This window comes from Gracilinanus agilis, chromosome 3 (assembly GCF_016433145.1).
Source record: "Gracilinanus agilis isolate LMUSP501 chromosome 3, AgileGrace, whole genome shotgun sequence".
NCBI lineage: Eukaryota > Metazoa > Chordata > Mammalia > Didelphimorphia > Didelphidae > Gracilinanus > Gracilinanus agilis.
In genome coordinates, this window is record NC_058132.1 from 90,827,021 (window position 1) to 90,846,970 (window position 19,950).

Consider the following 19,950-nt stretch of genomic DNA (forward strand, 5'->3'; position numbering starts at 1 on the left):
GGATGAATTTGAGGAAGCTCAGAGGAAGTAAAAAAGGACAGATAGGAAGATATTGAATTCCAGGCTGAGCTTAGACTCTACCCTATGGGTCAGGTGGAGATGCTGAAGGCTTTTGAGCAGGGCTAAGATGTTGTCAAGGCTATGGTAAGCTGAGGTGGAGGCAGAGCTTCTTCTTCTTGCACCTTAGAAGGTATAAATAAGATGAAGGCAGAGCCAATGTAGCACTTCACCTCCAAAGGGACTCTTGGAGCAATGGTGCCAAACCATTACCTCAGGAACTCTTCCCAGAGATGCCTCAGCATATTTAATCTTGAACATCTCTGCTCTGTGTTTCTTATGACTTTATATGAAAGAAATAAGTACAGAGAATGAATGAGAGAGAAATTCCAACTCCTAAGGGACAGGAACTCTCGTCCTGAGGAGCATGAGCTCTTTTACCACAGATTCACACAGCTGCTGCTAAGTTCCTAGTCAATGGATGGATACATGTTAAGATCATAGAAGAATAAGGACAACCTACAGAGCTGTCATTATTGGATCCCAATCAAAACACAGGTACCCAGCCACAAACTGTTGTGCTACAGGGGGCTACTGGTTTGGAAAAACCACCCTATCCAGCAAGCTGATAATGGACTGGGCAGAGGAAAGACTGTACCAGAACAGATTCTCCTGTGTTTTCTGTCTCAGTTGTAGAGAACTGAACCCATCAGGAGACAGAGAAATCAGTTTTTCTGAATTTATTGCCACACAGGTTCCCATGACAGAGATCATGTCCCAGCCAAAGACTCCTGTACATCACTGATGATTTAGATGAACTGAAATTCCCTTTTAAAGCACAGATATGATCTCTGTAAAGACTGGAAACTGCAGAAGGCAGCGCCCATCCTGCTGAGCAGCTTACTAAGGAAAACCAGGGTCTCTGAAACTTCTTTGCTGCTCACTAAAAGACCCACTGCTCTGGAGAAATTTAGTCCTTTCTTAGAAAATTCACATCATGTACAGATTCTGGGTTTCTCTGTGAAGCATAGGAAGGAATATTTCTGCAGATTATTCAGAGATAAAAATCTAGCTGAAAAAGCCTTTAATTTAGTAAAAGGCCACTGCACACTATTCACCATGTGTTCTGTTCCCCTAATTAACTGGATTGTCTGTACTTGCCCGAAACAACAGATGGAGAGAGGACTAGATCCCATCCAGTCTCTGAAAACCAGACTGCCCTATTCATGTGTCATCTTTCCAATTTAATGACATCTGATGATCAGATTTTTGTACCTCAGCACTTGGAGGGGCCTTTGTCATTTGGCTATTAGGGAATCTGGAAGAGGTAACTGCTGTTTGAAAGGCGTCTGAGAAGGCATGATCTAGAGGCAGCTGATAATGTCTGCCTTCTTAGACATGAACATTTTTCAGAAAGACAATGACTGTGAAAATGACTACAGCTTCATTCACTTGAGTTACCAAGAGTTTTTTGCTGCCTTTTTCTTTGTGATGAATATAGCTAAAAAAAGAAGGGGTGGGGAGACCTGACTCCTCCATTCCTGATGTCAAGCAACTACTGAAAGAATGTTAGTGGCCTGATGCCTGCTTTGTGGCCCTAGTAGTGCAATTTTTCTTTGGCTTCCTAAATGCAGAGACAGGAAGGGAAGTGGAGAAGAAATTCAGATGTAGAACTTCTCCAGAAATGAAGTCCCAATTACTGGAGTGGGTAGGGAAACTAATCACAATTCATTTCTTATCAGAATTATTTCCCAGAATGGTTTTATCATTTATATGAGACTCAAGATCCTGAGTTTACAGCAGAGGCACTGGTTATTGTCCAAGAAATCAACATAAAAGCGCTCCATTGGTATAATGCCCTGATTACAGCTTTCTACATAAAGCATTGTCTGATGGCACAAAAAGTTTCCATGTGAGTATCTTCATTTCTTATGTCTTAAAGATTTTATTAGCCTCTTTGTAGACAAATTTAAGTATGGGTCTTTGCTATAAGGGATCCTACTGTTTACCTTCAGCTCTGGAGATGTGATCAGTCCAGATTCTCAACCTGGCTTTTCTTTGTTTGGGGACACAGAGTTTGGGGACCAAAGCATCAAACTGCAAGTATTGCTGCACCTTATCATTCCTTGTGATTATGCAGAAAACTACAGTGATGTTCTTTTCCACCATTTATGTGTTAACCCTACTAAATGCACATAAATTTAAATTAGTGCTATTATACTTGTGTTCAGTAGCCTGGATCTTTATGCCAGAAAAAGAAAAGGATAAAACCTATGCACAGATTCCCATATCCAACTGAGATTAATTAAGGAATATTCTGTTCAGGCAACTTAGGTCCTAGAGAGTGGTGAGAACAGGGGACAGGAGGGGAAGAGTAAGGACGGTGTCATACAAATTTCCTGATCTATGTCCAGCAACTTTCCATTTTTGCACAGGAATAATTGCTTCTCTGGTGTGTGTTACAGATGCTCATTCTCTTTTTAGGACCCCTCAGGCAGTGAATGGTGAGGGAGCAAACAGTATTGTGGTGCTTTGGAATCTTTAAGACCCACCCTAGTTGAAAGGACAAAGCAGTCAACAGGGAAGAAAGGGAAAGTAAGCCTCATCCCATGGCTAACTTTGAACCTGTTGTTGATAGGAGCCTGTTCTTCTTTTCCTTAGAAGGATTCTAAGACAATCTCCCATGCACTGGTGATCGTAAAAGACAAAGCGGCTCATGCTAGTTCATGGCAGAATTTTTGATAAACTTTCAAACCCATTAGCCAGACTCCAGTCTCTAAAACCTGCCTTACAGGTGGAGGAAATAGGCAAACATTCACTCAGAACTTTTTAGTTTAGTATTTCACAATTGAAGTCTTTTGCATATATGAGACTAGTCAGCAAGAAAGTTTTTTTAATGCTATAATAAGCACTTCTACTGTGTAATCTTGTAGACGTATTTGAAGGCGTTTCCAAAAATGAAAAAACAAAAACAAAAACCTTTGCCAGCATTAGCCTCTGCCAGGCAACTTCATTAGAGGGAGTTAGATAGCACAGTGTGGAAAGACATCTACACCAGTCATGAAGATCTGAATTGAAACATGTCCTCAGATACTTCATAGCCTTGGGGACTAGCCCCTTAATACCTACCTAAGAGTCCTTGTCTGCAAAATGCATATAAAAGCACCTACCTTCCAGGGTCATGAAGACAAAATGAGATAATATTTGTAAAGTGCTTTGAAATATTATAGAACTCCATAAGTGCTATTTATTTATAATAACAGCAAAGGGAAAAGAAATAACTCCTATTGTTTCCAAAGCAAATGGTACAGTGAAGTATGTTAAGAATTATGGAGGCTGCTTTGTAAGCGTTTCAGAGTTAGAAATGCAAGAAGAGCTTTTCCATAAAGATGGAACTGTATGTCCTTCCTGAGCTTTGGATTGGAAGGAAAGTTAAGGGTACTGGTTGAGACAGGGCTCTTGTCTTTGAGTTTAAATTACTTAATGTCAAATCCAGTACTTTGTCCAACAAGTTATGGAGGAATGAGAAATCTGGAGAACTACAGAGGTTAAATCTTAGTCATTTACAGTTTGCAATTTGTCACAGAGTGGAGTCAGGCTCCACATGACCAAAGAGAGTCAAGATATGGGAAGTAACAGAGACAAGACTAGAGCAAGAATACCCTGCATATATTGGTGCAGATTGGAGAACAATATATCTGTAGGTGAGACGAATACAATAATGACCCAGCTAAATAACTGGGGTGGATTCTCAGTTTTACCCCTACTAACAATGTGACCTTCGGTAATTAATCTCTTCTCATGTCATTTTTCTTTTCAAAGGAATGTTTTAAATTCTTCTCCTATTGAAATGTTTATATTTTTTCATTAATAATTTGGTTTTGATTTGTATAATATGTCACCTTCAGTTGAATCTTGAACTCTTGTACTTTAGGTCAAATTATTCCACTCCTTTCTGCATTTTCAATGAGTCCTAAAGACACTTGTGTTATTCAAATTTCATTTCTTTTATATTTCAAGGTATTTGTCTTGGCAATTTGCAGATTTTGTTTTTTTGTCTTTGCAATTGTTTAATTTAGCAAATTTACATCTTGAAGTTTTCATAAGGGTTTTTCCTAAAAGTGAACTATAAATTTTTTATTGGCACTTTGTTTTCTGTAATCTGAACTAGACAGTTTTCTTATATTATTCACTTCATTTTCATATTTAGAAGTTTTGATTTCTTTTATTTTAGGAATTCTAAAAACCTTCAGTTTTCTATACTCATCATATCTTTCAAATCAGAACATTTCACTTGTATGTAAATCATGTGTTCTTTTATTAATGTTTTTGCTTTTTAATTCTCTTCTTCCAGATTATTGTCCATTTCTCTAAAATTGTATTGCTAACCAATTGTTCCCTCTTTCATTTCTCTAAAGAAACTCATCACTGGATTCAAGTTTTCTTTTCTACCAATTATTTCTGCTGTGTAAAGTGTAAATTTTTCTTTAATAATTAAATTCAAGCCTACTTAGACTCATTTTGATTTCCTGGTGCCCTTCATTTCTAGACTTAATATCTTCTTGTTGATTTATCTGATTCTGCTCAAGTTTTCTATGTTTTTTCCTGTTAAGGTTTCAGTTTTCTCCCTTTATGAATTTCTAACTGCTTCACCTTTGATAGTGGATTACGTATATTAGCCATCTACTGTGTGCAGAGCTTTGTGCTAGACTCTGGGAGATACAAAGAAAAAGGCTCACAAACAAATTGAATTCTATCCTTTCAGTGGACATAGGGTTCTTTATACATTACTCTTCTCCAAATATTGGGTCATATCATATCTAAGGCTAGAATAAATCATTCCTTGTGACACCCAGCTCCCAATGGAATCAGAGTAGAACAAACACTTAGGATGCCTCAGAAGGGGAAACTAACCAATAATGAAGCTTAAGCAATGGTTGGGAAAGTTTAGAAAAATCATATTACTCTTTCATCTTGGTCAAGGTGGACTGGCTGAATATATTCACATGAACCTTAGTAATTTAATTAATTTTTTTAGCACTAGCTCAAGATGTCATCTCCTCTCTACTGAGAACCTTGAGGATTTATGGTCCATCCCATTTTTCCAAGGGCAGTTACCCATTAGAAATTCCTCAATTTTAGTGCCCTAGACAGGACTCTGGGAATAATTGGACTTCTTATTCTGAAAAATTGAGTCTACCACTATAAATTCTATGCTTCTTTGCATGGCATCTTTGCATGGAGATCTTTCCTCTCATTAGGAATGCTTGGACATCTTCTGTTTTATTAAATGCCCATACTTTCTGCTAAAAGTATATAATCAGTTTTGATGAGTAGGTGATTCCTGAATATCATATTCCAAGCCATGTGGTCCTTTAGTGTGGAAGCCGCCAGGTCCTGTATAATCCTGACTGAGGTTCCCTGATATCTAAAGTGTTTTTTATGGCCACTTGCATTATTTTCTCCTTGGCCTGAGAGCTCTTGAATTTGGCTATAACATTCCTGAGAGTTGTTTTGGGGGAATCTTATGTAGGGGGTTATCTGTAGATTCTTTCAGTTTCTATTTTGCCCTCTTGTTCAAGAATATCATGGAAAGTTTCTTGGATAATTTCTTGTAATATGATGTCTAGGCTTTTCTTTTGTTCCAGGAAAGTTGGGTTCTACTCCTGGAAATTTTCTTGGACTACCTTAAAGTTATGATCAAAAAAAAGAGTTTAAACAGTAAAATTAACGGAATTATTAAAGAAAATTGCTCTGAAGTTTTTAGAATTCAAAGTAGAACTTAAAAAGAATTTATTGATTACCACCTTTAAGAGATCCCAACAAGAAAACTCACAGGAACATTATAGCTAAATTTTTAACTCCCAGATTAAGGAGAAAATACTGCAAGCGACTAGAAAGAAACAGTTTAAATACTGTGGAACATCAGGTTAAGACAAGGTTCAGCAGCTTCTACATTTTAAAAAGATGAAGGGCAGAGAATACAATCTTTCAAAGAACAAAGGAGCTGAGTTTATAACCAAAAATAACCTACCCAGAAAAACTGAGTAATTACAAGGAGGGAAATGGTCATTTAACAAAATGAAAGACTTTCAAATATCATTGAAGGAAAAGACCAGAATTGAATGGCAATTTTTATCTAAAAAAAATGAGAAGCAGCATAAAATAACATGAAAGACCAATTATAAAGGACTTAATAAGATCAAACTGTTTGTTTCTCCTATGGAAAATGGCATACTTAAACCATAATGATAATATTATGAATTGAGTCAAAAAAATTCAAAGGAAGATGCTAACAATAATTATGGGGAAAAAATTATTGAAAAGCTTGAAAATGAAAATGCACAGTGAAAATGAAAAAAGAGTAGAAGAAATTGAATTCTGAAGCATTTCTGATTTTAAAAAATGAGTTCCACTTGTAGAGAAAGAACCAATGGAGTCTGAATATGGATCAAAGCATACTTTTTAAACTTTAATTTTCTTAGGGGGTTTTTTTGGTCTGTTTTCTTTCACAATACATTTTGCACAACTGCACAAGTATAATCTATGTCAAATTGCTTGCCTTCTCAAAAAAAAGAGTAAAAGGAGACAGAGAGGTAAAGAATTTGGAGGTCAAATTTTTTAATGACTTTTTAAAAATTCTGTTTACATGTAGTTAGAAAAATTTTTTTTAAATTTTTAATGAGTGGGGAAATACCATAAAGCACTAAGCATTAGAAAAATGAAAATTAATGCAATTTCCAGGTCCTGCCTCATACCTTTCAGATTCACAAAGATGACCAAAGAGTAAAATAATAAAAGTTGAAGGGGTTTGGAGAGATAGATATGCCAGTACACTTTTGGTGGAGCTGGGATTTGGTCCAGTCATTCTAGAAAACAATTTGGAACTATGCCCAGAAAGTTACCTAAATGTTTATATTCTTTTGGGAGCCAAGATGGCTCAGTAGAGGCAGGGAAGGTTCAAACCTCTCTGAGAATTCTCTCCTATCAACCTTAAAATAATGTTTCAAAACAAATAATGGAGTGACAGAACCTATAAGCGGTTAGAGTAAAGTAAGTTTCCATCAGAAAACAACTTGAAAAGCAGGCAGAGAGGGTCCGTTTTACTAGGTTGAGTAAAGAGTGCAAGTCTACAGTAAGGCCACACAGCCTGCAGCAAGGGATCACTAAGGAATACCTATGAAAGCTAACAGCAAGCCTCACCCCATCTTACATCTACTATTCCACATCTTGAACCTGGTCTCAAGCCAACTTCAAAACCTCAAGACCCTGCCTAAGCCAAAAGAAGAACACCCCATATCCACCCTTTGAAGTTCCAAGCCCTAGTGCAAGGCAGTCTTCAGCATGGCTGTTTGGTGTAAGCTCAGAGTAAAACCAAGCTGAAATCCCATGCCCCAGCACAAGGAAGTCAGACGTGTGCTTAGCTGGTTCAAGCCCAAAGGGAGGCCCCAAACCCTTGACCAAGCCTGAGACAAGGCCCTGAGCCCCAGCACAAGATATCTCACAGTTCCCTGAGCCTTGCAAGCCATCAGCAGTCTCTGGGAAAAAGTGAATCAGCAGTGGGAGTGCCTCAGTGCCCATGATGCAACCTTGGAAGAACTGAAACTTGTAAAAACCCAAAACTAGAGCTAAGAGTAGCAGCAAAGAAAAAGCTGAATTTAAGAGAGTGCCTCCTCTACCATGAAAAAAAGAACCCACCTTTAAGATAAAGTGAAAGTCAAGGAAAGGGCTGGGAAAATGAGCAAACAAAAAGACACACCTACCCAGAAAAAATTATTATGCAGACAAAGAAGAACAAAATACAGGCCCAGAAGGAGGCAGCAAGATCAAAGAAAAATTCAAAGACATATGCATTGGTCTTAAGCTCTGGAAGAGCTCAAAAAGGATTTTCAAAAATCAACTAAAAGAGGCAAAGGGAAAATGAGGAAGAGAAATGAAAGTGATGGGTTCCTCAGTCAGTCTATCAGGAGACCTGAGACCCTTAGCAAGGAAAACCTGTTTTGTCATATCCCTTAAAGTAATACCCTGCATACCGCTGCTCCAACTTCCCAACCCCAGTATATACCAGATGGTGTGGATTTATAACGCTGGCTCCAACCTGTTCTGGGAGCCCTGAGGAGTTAATTTGGGGTACAAAGAAATAATATGAAACTCATGGAGCTCCAGGAGTCTCCAGAGACAACCTGGTCCACTCCACAGGAATTACCCAATGGAATAACTACTACACAGATAACCATTCCAGATAGGCAAGAGAAGTAAGATGATATATTGGAAAGGTGTCTGACTATGGATTTTAAGGAAATGTTTTTTTTTAATTTTCTCTCTATCCCTAGTCATCTGTGGCAGTTAAAAAGGTTGCCTTTTTCAGCTCTTTTCTGCCCCTTTTGTAAACCACAGGTGAGTAAGTGCCATACTCAGTAACACATAAGAACTTGGAATGCTTAATCTTGGAGCCATCTGTATGGACCAGGCTTGGGGGTTGCCTAACCATGTGGAATTTTTCAAGAAGTGTTCTGTTGACAACAACCTCATTTAAAGAAGCAAACTAAGGAAACAAAAGGCTGTAAACATTTCTTATTGTTTTGCATGGTTTTCTTTTAAAGATTGGTGTAAGAATGTTGACTTCTTATACTTGAGATGAAACATCAGAATAAAAGTTAAATTTAAAAAATAAAATAAAAAAGTTGCCTTTTGGGGGCCCCAGTTTCCTCCTTTGGAAATTGTGTATGATGATATTTGTACTATCTATATCATAAGGTAAATGAGAATCACTTTCTATACATTTTTTAAACCCTTAACTTCTGTGTATTGACTTATAGGTGGAAGAGTGGTAAGGGTAGGCAATGGGAGTCATGTGACTTGCCCAGGGTCACACAGCTGGGAAGTGTCTGAGGCCGGATTTGAACCTAGGACCTCCCGTCTCTAGATCTGGCTCTCAATCCACTGAGCTACCCAGCTGCCCCGCTTTCTATACATTTTAAGAACAATATGCTTCCAGCTGCCACAAACATTCACAGTCCTAGAAGAACAACTATGGTTTCATACAGAAATTGCAATAAAATATAAAACTCAAAACATAGGCTGGTGTGTTTGTCTCTAGAAAGAAGAATGCCTTGATAGCAGTTCAAATGGAAAAGAGAATCCTTAAATATAGATGAAGATGGAGAGGCCAAGTGGTACAATTGAAAATGCCAATGTATGGTGTGCTAGTCCTGCTGCCAGAGTTGAGGATAAGAGGACAAATGCAAGTGTTTGCTGCAGTACTAAATGAGAAATGCCAAAAGACTAAGGGAGAGTCTTCAGCACCATAGACAGCACAGGTACAAGCATATAAACTGTAAGAAAGCATCTATGGGCTTCTAGTGAAATACCAGTGTTAAAAAATATAATAATGACAGCATTATCTTCACATTTCATATTCAAAGTCTTCTAGAATGACCCACATCAACGTATGATAAGGCAACATAATATAATTGAAAAAGCAGTGGAATTTGAATCAGAACTGGATTCAAGTCCTGGATCTCCAATTTACTTACTGTGAAATGATAAATAAGTCATTTAATTCTCTGAGGAAGTGACTCATTTTTTTCTTTTTTTGATTTTTATTTTTTTAAAGATTACATATCAGTACAATTTTTAGTATTAAATTTTCTGATATTTTGCAATCTACGTTCACTCCCTCCCACCCAACCCTGCTCCCTCCCCAAAGACAAATAATATGACATAGGTTATACATATTGATCATATAATGTATATTTCCATGTTCATTATGTTCTGAAACAAGACACATATTGCTTACACTAGAAAAATAAATGGAGGAAATAAAAATGAAAAATGGTATGTTTCAATCTGCATCCAGACTCCATCTGCTTCTTTTATGATGGTGGGCATCTTTTTATATCATGAATCCCTTGAAGTTGTCCTGGATCCATGTCTTGTTGATAATATTTAAGTTATTCACAGATGATCATCATACATTTTTGTTGTGATCATATACAACATTCTCCTGGTTCTGCTCACTTCATTTTATATAACTACTTATAAGCCTTTCCAGGTTTTTTGTGAACATCTTGTTTATCATTTCTTACAGCACAATAGAATTTCATTACAGTCATATACCATGATTAATTCAGCCATTCCCCAATCAATGGTCATCCCTTCAACTTCCATTTGTCACAGCAAAAAGAGCCTCTACAAATATTTTATAACACGTTTCTTTTCCTTTTTTCCTTGATTATCTTAGGAAATAAACTGAATAATAGTATTGCTGAGTCAACAAGCATATATAGTTTTAGGACTCTTTGAGTGTAATTCCAGATTTCTCTCCAAAATGACTGCTAAGTTCACTGTTCCACCAAGGATGCATTAGTTTACTTATTTTAACACATCCCCACCAACATTTACTTTTATTTTTAATTTGGTTTCATTTGGCCTCCTTCCCAAATCACCTTTGGGAACTTTTCACTTCCTTCTTCCTCCCCTTTCCTCCTCTCCTCTCTTCCCTTCTGCCTCTTCTCCCCTTCTCTTCTTTCCCTACTTTTTCATAGCCATTCTCTCTCTCCCCTCCCACCCTTCTTTCATCCATCTTTTTTTCCTTCCTCCATTCCATGGCCTAGACCAGTGGTTCCCAAACTTTTTTTGGCCTACCACCCCCTTTCCAGAAAAAAATATTATTTAGTGACCCTGGAAATTAATTTTTTTAATTGTAATAGCAATTCATTTTAAATAAATAAATTTTTAATTTTAATAGCAATTAAATTTTAATTAATTAATTAATTTTAATAAGGAAAGATAAATGCACCTGTGGCCATCACCACTCCCATGAATCACTGCAGCACCCACCAGGGGGCAGTGGCACCCACTTTGGGAATTACTGGCCTAGACAATGCAATAGTGGAGATGTCAGAGGAGGGTACAGAGACTGCTGAGGAGGACATCATGGAGCTACACCAGGATATATTCTCCAGAATAGCTATGTGCCTGATAGGCAAGCTGACATCACACTATGGAGGTAATCCTGCATCCCTGAGGGGTTGTGACACTAGAATAAAAGTTCCACTGGGTAGGAGCAAGCCAGAAAAACTTGTTTTGGAAAGAGTAGGGCCCTGGCAACAGACTGTATCTGCTATCTAAGAACCAATCTAGCAAAATATGATCCTGGTAATACATGTTAACTGAGAAGAAGATGAACTAAAGTGATCAAATTAAAAACTGAAAGGAACATGGAGAAACAGACCTAATATTAAAATGCTAAAGAAGCTATGAATTTTTCTTTTTCAGTAAATAAGTTAGAATTCTACATTAAGACCTGCAAAGTAGTTCAAACTCATTGTCCAAGAGATCCTATTAGTAGGGATAGGGCCTAAGGACTTTATTAGAAAGTGTAGTGCAAATAGGATTCTAAACCCTTCCTCAACTGTCAGAGACACTGCAGCAAGGCTTTGCAGGGCTGATATGCATCCTATTTGCACTACAAAAAATAAAAAGCTATATGTGTATTAAAATATTCAGGAAAACTTTGTTTATTATGACAAAAAATGAAATAAAATGTATGCAATGAATGAGAGAAATGGCTAAATAGACTGTGATATTTGAATATAATGGACTGTATTATGTTATCAAAACAACAAACATTGGAACGATAAGGAAAATAACGAAGATGTACAGAGAGATGGAAAGAGAATAAGAATAATATATGCCATGTTTACATTCTTAAAATAACAGCCACAAGAGAAAAAAGTATCTAAGTAAAACAAATACAAAGGCAACTCAAAAGGAGAAGATGTTTTTATTAGCACAAATATGTAATTTACATTTTTTAAAACAATATGGAGTTCATCTTTTTTTAGGAATTTGTTAGTTAAATGTTTTTTATGATGGTGGTTGTTACTAAGTATGTAGTTTTTTTTTATTTTTAAGTTTAGGTGACTTCACCATTCATCTAGTCATAATCTTGGTAACAGAGATAAGCAGTGTTGTATATTAGATGTGGAACTGACACTGAAGCCTAGAATTACAGGGTTTAAGGTCTGCCTCTCACAAATACCAGTTGTGTAACCCTGGGACAAATCATAAAACCACTCAACACTTCTGGAAACTTGCTAAGACCTTTAAGTTAAGAGAACATATGAGCCAATATGACTAACTGAAAATTCCCTTATCTCAGAGTTGCTTATAGAAACAGAATTACAGTTATAGCCCCCATCTCTATCTTGGTCTTATAATTTCTAGTAATTAAGCACTCATACATGCTTTCTACATTTTGAACCTTGACATAATGCACCACCCATTCCTAACACACCTAACACTCGAGCCAATATCTGTTTGGTTCTCAGGCCATAGATGAGAGGGTTCAAAGTGGGTGGAATGATCAAATAAAAATCAGCAAGGAGCACCTGGGTGCACAGAGGCACCACATCCTGCCCAAACCACTCCACATAGTGAGATATCATGCCAGGAAGATAGTAGAGCACCATGACCCCTACATGGGAGCCACATGTGCTGAGAGCCTTAAGTCTGGCATTCCTAGAAGAAAGTCTAAATACTGCCTGCAGAATCAGGCTATAGGAGGTGGCAATAAAGGACACGTCAGAACCCACAATGATAGAGGAACCAATCAGACTATAAAGGCTGCTGGGCATGTAATCAGCACATGCCAACTTGGCTACAGCCATATGCTCACAGTAGGAATGGGGAACCATGTCAGAGCCCCAGAATGGCAGCTGGATCACCATCCAGCTCAGTGGAGTCATGAACAGAAAAGCTCTCACCATGATAGCCGTGCCTATCCCCAGCATCATCTTGGGTGTGAGGATGGTCTGGTAATGCAGAGGTTTGCAGATGGCCACATAGCGATCAAAGGCCATAGCAAGCAATAGCCCAGTCTCAACAGCTGTGGCTGCATGAACCACATACATCTGGGCAAAGCAGGCACTGAATGTGATGACACCATCACCTGACCAGAAGATGCTCAACATCTTGGGAGCCACAGAGGTGGCCATGATGATGTCAACAGCTGCCAGAACACACAGAAAATAGTACATGGGCTCATGAAGAGTAGGGTCAACCCAGATCACAGTCAGAATCAGAGTGTTTCCTATAAGAGCCACAGCATACATGAAGCTCAGTGGAGCTGCCAGCCAAGGGTGTACCNAATTAATAGGAAAGATAAATGCACCTGTGGCCATCACCTCTCCCCTGAATCACTGCAGCACCCACCAAGGGGTGATGCTGCCCACTGTGGGTATCACTGTTATAGATCCTAGGTCCTTTGGATATTATGACTCACAATGGACAATAAGATAACAGAATCTTATAATATGAAGGGAAGTAGATGATCAAGTCTAAATCTTCATTACACAAATACTCTTTATCATCATAATACCAAATATTCAATCACTCATGATGTGTTGGAATAAACCAGGAAAGGAATACAATTTCTAAAGCAACACCAGGATGCTTTAAGGATTTGACTATCATTGTCTAACCCCCTATTACAAAAGCATTTATTAAAGAAAATAGTCAATTATATCCACAAATCCTGGTGGAAGGCTTCCAAGCACTGTGAAATATAGCGCTTGACTTTGAATGGTTGTGACCTAAGTCATAAACTCCTTTGTCTTCTTTAATAGTACATGTAGGTTTTATCTATAAAATAAATCAAGTAGTTTATTTTGTCTGGTTTTTCTGAGGCATCCTTTAAGACTTAGTTGTTTTCTTTTTTTCACTTTGCATTGCATTTGGCTTCCACATAAAACAATCGTTTTCATTTCTAATATTCAAGTCTTACTATGTTTCTCTACCAAGAAAATCTACAACTGAAATGTAAATAAATAAATGAATAAAGGAATATGCACATCAGAGAGAATATGTGCAGGTGTAGAAAACAGTAATCAATAAATAAGAAGATAAAAGATGGAAATGAGGAAATGCTGAGTGAATTTCTTTTCATCAGGATTAGAAATAATTGGTATCCAATGCAAGAATTTCTTATTGTTTTGTGGGGTAAGGGTTCAATTGGTAGGATAGAGGAAAACTCCAGGGTTTCATTAATATGAACATTAATGTAGATACACAATGTGTCTATAACTTTTAGACTGACAGAGTTGGCTAGGACATACAGAGATAAAAAATTATTTAAATGGTAAGAATCAAGTGAAAAATTTGAACTCAGCTTTTAACCACAAAACAAAATTACTTCTCCTAAGAGACTTATAAATGAAGGAAATCTTAAGTATGCATTCAAAGGAAGTGTATCTTCATAGTTCCATGAAAGAGAAAAAAGCATTTTCACAATTCATTTCCTTTATTCCGAGATGAAAACTTTCAGGTTCCTTGAGCTACCCATGTGTATTAAAAAGTAATACTAATAACTGGTTGTCTCCCAAATGGAAGATAGCCTTGTGGGTAAAGTTTTGCATTATTTTTCTATTTCATTTTGGTTTTCCAGATTTATTTATTATTTTTCAGTTTATTTTGTTTTTATTTGATTATGCTTTATTTTTCTGAATTAATAAAATTATTTTTTAACTTTTTAAATAATATTGAATATCAAATTTTCTATCTCTTTCCCCATCTGTACCCTTCCCCCTAAATGAGATAATGAGCAATCTGGTATGGATTTTAAGTATGCAATCATGCAAAACATTTCTACATATTAGTCTTCTTGTGGAAGAAAATTTGAACAAAAAAATCAAAAAAGACAGTGAAGTAAAGATTGCTTTGGTCTGGACACAAAAATCCATCAGTTCTTTCTTTGGAGGTAGATGGCATTTTTCATCATGGGTCTTTTTAGATTATGCTATAGCGATCATTGTATTTCTGAGAATAGCTAAGTTATTCACAGTTATTCATTGTATAATATTGCTATTATTGTACAAAATGTTCTCCTGGTTCTGCTTACTTCACTCTGTACCATTTACTGCAATTTTTTCTAGATTTTTCAGAAATCATTCTGCTGATCATTTTTTATAGCACAATACAATCATATACAATTCCCCAATTGATAAGCATCCCCTGACTTTACAGTTCTTTGCCACCACAAAAAGAACTTCTATGAATATTTTTGTATTTATGGATCCTTTTCCTTTTTGTTTTTTATTTCTTTGGAAAATAGATAGAGTAATGGTAGTGCTGGATAAAAGGGTAAAAGGTTTTATAGCCCTTTGGACATAGTTTCAAATTCCTCTCTAGAATGGTTAAATCATCCCCAGCAGTGCCTTTTTGGCTCCATCATGTGACATTTTCCTTTCTTGGTTATAAAAGGTAATATGATAGATATGAGGATGTACCTCACAGTTATTTTATTATTTTTTTTGCCTTTAAAAAATTTTTATTTTTTAGAAAACTATCATGGTTACCTGATTCATGTTCTTACTTTCCCCTTCACCTCACGACACCCCCACCCCCATAGCCGATGCACATTTCCACTGGTTTTAACATGTGTCATCTATGAAGACCCATTTCCACATTATTGATAGTTGCATTGGTGTGGTCATTTTGGATCTATATCCCCAATCATGTTTGTATCAACCCATGTGTTCAAGTAGTTGTTTTTCTTCTGTGTTTCCTCTCCTGTAGTTCTTCCTCTGAAGGTGGGTAGCATTCTCTTCTGTAAGTCCCTCAGAATTGTCCTGGATCATTGCATTGCTGCTAGTACAGAAGTCCATTACATTTGATTTTACCACAGTGTATCAGTTTCTGTTTACAATGTTCTTCAGGCTCTGCTCCTTTCACTGTGCATTAATTCCTGGAGGTCTTTCCAGTTCACATGGAATTCCTCCAGTTTATTATTCCTTTGAGCACAATAGTATTCCATCACCAGAATATACCACAATTTGTTCAGCCATTCCCCAAATCAAGTGCATACCCTCATTTTAAAACCTGGAAAATTTACGTGAACTGAAGTAGAGTGAAATAAGCAGAACCAGGAGAACATTGTACATAGTAACAGGAACAATGTACAGTAAACAACTGTGAATAACTTAGTTATTCTCAGCAATACAATTATCCAAAATAATCCCAAAGGACTTATGATAAAAATGCCATTTGTTTCCAGAGGAAGAACTGATGGAGTCTGAATGCAGATGAAAGCAAACTTTTTTCACTTTCTTAAAAATTTTTTTTTGCTTGAGTTCCTTTCACAAAAAGATTCTTTTGAAAAAATATTTGACATGATTATACATGTAAAATCTATCTGAGATTCCTTGCCATTTCAGCAGGAGAAGGTGGGAGAGGAAAGGAGAGAATTTGAGACCCAAAATTCTTTTAAAAAGTTTGGAAATGTATTACATGTAATTGGAGGAAAATTGAATGAAGTTTAAAAACAGAAAAAATTCATACTTTTCCTTTATGAAAGACAAACCAAAAAAATTTACCTAGGTTTTCTAGATTTCAAGGGCCCAGCATCCCTACATCCTTTGATGTGGAAGGAATAACTATTAAAATACAAACCACTATGTTTATCATTCAAAGCCCTTCAATACCAGTTTTGGCCTATATTCTCAGAATAACTTAATATTCTTTCCCCTCATACACTCTCAAGTTACATCCATGTTGTCTTATTTGTTTCTTTTTTACACAACTTTCTATCTCCTTTCTTGGTGTTCACCATTGTTGGAATGTTTTCATTACACTACACAAAATTCTGCCTTAGTTAGAAGTGTTATTTGTTAGAAGACACCTTTTCTGATCCTTGTAGTTGTTAGTATTTTCCCAAAAAATTACTGCATTTTTTATGTTTTTTTCCAGTAGGAGTAGGCTCTTCGAAGTCAGTAACCACTTAAAATTTTATAGTGCCTTTTACTGTACTTGGCATATACAGATGCTTAAAATAATTGTTGAATTCAGAAGGCTGCTATTGACTTCACAAAGCTTACATAGTCATTAAAGTGTCAAAATGAGAATTCTAACCCAGATTGTCTGATCAAAGCTAGAACTAAGGTGGGAGCCATCAGGAAATTGTCCCAGGACAACAAAATTTAGAGGACACTTAAAGCACTTGTATTTTTTTGGAAACAACTGAGCTTACCACCTAGGCAGTAAGAAAGAATATTTAAAATAAGTTGCCAGGTGGCATGTTTCTTCCATAGTGGCTGTCAACCCTATTCTCTCTCTCTTCCTTCTTTAGATTGGCCTCTTCAGTCTCTTGGTGTCCAGGGTGTAATGATCATAACAGTTTTTGGCATAGCCAGCTTAGTTTGAACCATCTTCTTATAGGACAACATCAAAATGGAAATTTGGAGGATGATTTTCATATTCCTTAGTAGTTCTATAATGTTTTACACAGTATGGGTGGTTGCATGCAGACTTTGGCTTATTATTATTCCAACTTATTTATTGGGTTTGGTTGAATTCTATGATAACTATAAATGGTTTGCTATAGCCATGGCAGACATAATAGCATACCTACATACAGTAGGGGCAATGATAGTGTCACTCTGTCAAGGAATTTGGGCAATTAGAACGATCATAAGCCATCTCCAAGGAACTCCTACTGATACCCAGCAGATCATTTCAGCCTTAAAAGAACAAATTCGTGAACTAGGTGAAATTAATAGAAAGCTGAGAGAGGGTCAAGATCTAGATGCAAAAACAATCATGCAGTTGGAGATAACTGATAGTGAGCAAAAGGAACCAACTAAAGAAAATCCAGATAAAGCTAAGGAAGAGAGCAATGATGTAGCTTGGAAGAATGAAAAAGGGGCTGAAGCTGCAGTAACTATACTACCTGTTTGTGATTGGACAGTTTATCAAAATGATGCTGGAATTCTGCATGTAAAGGGGTACAAGCCTTTCAATGGAAATGATTTAGAGATCCTCAGGAGAATATTTCCAAAATTCTATATCTATCCACGGAAAAATATAAAAGAACTAAAAAGAGCTTGGAAACTTTATACTCCATCATTTGAAGACACGGAATTTCTTTTAGCTGAATTCTATTCCCCAAATAAAAAAGATAAATTTATCACAGAGACCAGAACAAATCCCAATCTTACTTCGTGGCCAACTGAATAGTTCTCCAGCAAATATGAACTATCTGCTCCATTGTCAGGACAATTTGATAGAGGCAATGAGATTACATGCCAAATACCCTAATCAATGGTCTAAATTTGAGAAACTTACACAAGGGGTTGATGAACATCCTACTTTATACCTTGACCAACTCATGGAAGCTGCTGAAACAATGCTCGGGTTACATGATGTTCAATCGGAAGACACAGTTCAGCACATAAGGAGGCAGTTTGTGAAGGGTTGTGCTGTCCCTATCCAAACATACTTTCATCTGCATTGTCCAAAATGGGAACAACTATCCACTGAGGACATGAGACAGACAGTTTCTTATGTGCATGATTCTAAGGACATTAAACCATCCAAATCTACTGACAGTGATAAGGATTCTGTAATAGCTGAGTTGAAGAGACAATTAAAGGAGGCAAAGAAGCAAAAAGATGTTGAAGAAATAAAAAACTTGCTTTGCAAACTCAGAAGTTCCAGAGCAGGTCTAGATACTACTACTACTACTACTACTACTACTACAACAACAACAACAACAACAACAACAACAACAACAACAACAACAAATGTTTTTTTGTGTGGTCAGATGGGTCATCTAGTAAAGACATGTAGGTACAAGGCACAAATCAATTTTAATAAGCCCCCTACATATGCTAACAACAACAATAGCAGAAGGATAGCTAACAACAAATGGCAAAATAATAGAAATACCAACACAAGTGAACATAACAAGTGCTATGACCATCACTGCATGAATACAGAAACACCTAGCTTAGCAAAAATGGAACATTATATATTGCAAGGAGCAAGGCTGAAGGCTTCAATATGAACCATAGATGAATTAACACCAGTGCCAAAAGGAGAAAAGATAGATAAAGAAAGACTGCTGAGTGAAAAGAGAAATAAAGGACTTGGTACCAAAGATGTTCAAATTTTGCTACTAGGAATTACTGGGGATGAGACTACAGAAGACAGTCAAATGAAAAGAGACATTCTTGAAATGAAAGAGTCTATGGGAAAACAGATAAATGCAGGAAAATTAGTCAAAACTTATGTCCATTGCAAGCATGTATGGACATGAGACTACAAGACTTTAATGGAGAAAGGACTGGTCATGGCATGGATTTGCATGAGCCAGATCAAAGAATCAAGTCATCATCACTGCTTCAGGAATCTATTCCATGCTTACTTGCATTAGAAGACTTGGATAGAGAAACAAACTACAATCTAGTAGGGTCAATGAATATCACTCAAAGTACATAATTTAACAGCTTTAGAAGGTTGATAGCTGAGCTGTTCTAGAAAGTCCCACTGGCCTTATTTGGTCTGCTTTGGTGGACACTGCCTGCCTCTAGATGAATTAAATTGAAGCTTGAATGAAGATATTTAGGTGGATAAATCTTCGATAATAATTTTATGGATGCTGATAATTGACCCTAAAGTTCAATAGTAATCCTGTAACTTTTAGGTATGCTGGTTGATACTTGGCTAGACCAATCAATTTTAGAGAGAAAGGTTTGACTCCAACCACCCTGGATCCCCAGTTCCAGAATGAGTCCCTTCTCTCTCTCCCTTATATAGGGCACAGGCCAACAAACAATTGGTCTCATGCCCTAGCATGGCATCAGGAATCCCCCAAGATTCCAAGTGTCCAACTGGAAATCCTGGCCAAAGGCATGGCTTCTTGTAAATCTTTGCAAAACTTAACTTACAAGGGTTTCTACCCAGGGATGCCACTATCTACAGTGTTTCTATCTCTTCTCCATCCCAAATTAATCAACTTGAAGTCCAGAATTTCTAGTTACACTTCTGCTTCTACTTCTAGTATTAATCGTTGAAAAAGTGTTGGCCTTGTAATCAGAGGATCTAGGCTGCCTAAAGACACTGTCTCTGAGACCTAGGACAATTTATTTAATCTCTCTCTCTGGATTCTGATTT

The 19,950-nt window shown here is 36.9% G+C and overlaps 1 protein-coding gene across 1 annotated transcript; it reads right to left on the reverse strand.

Moving 5' to 3' along the window:
- Positions 1–12,239: 12,239 nt before the first annotated feature.
- LOC123241194 (olfactory receptor 52I2-like) lies at positions 12,240–18,139 on the reverse strand. The gene is made up of 2 exons (XM_044668897.1): positions 18,121–18,139; positions 12,240–13,174 (listed from the first exon to the last, which is right to left on the reverse strand). Exons 1-2 carry the CDS (start codon positions 18,137–18,139, stop codon positions 12,240–12,242), a joined length of 954 nt encoding a protein of 317 aa, XP_044524832.1.
- Positions 18,140–19,950: the final 1,811 nt, after the last annotated feature.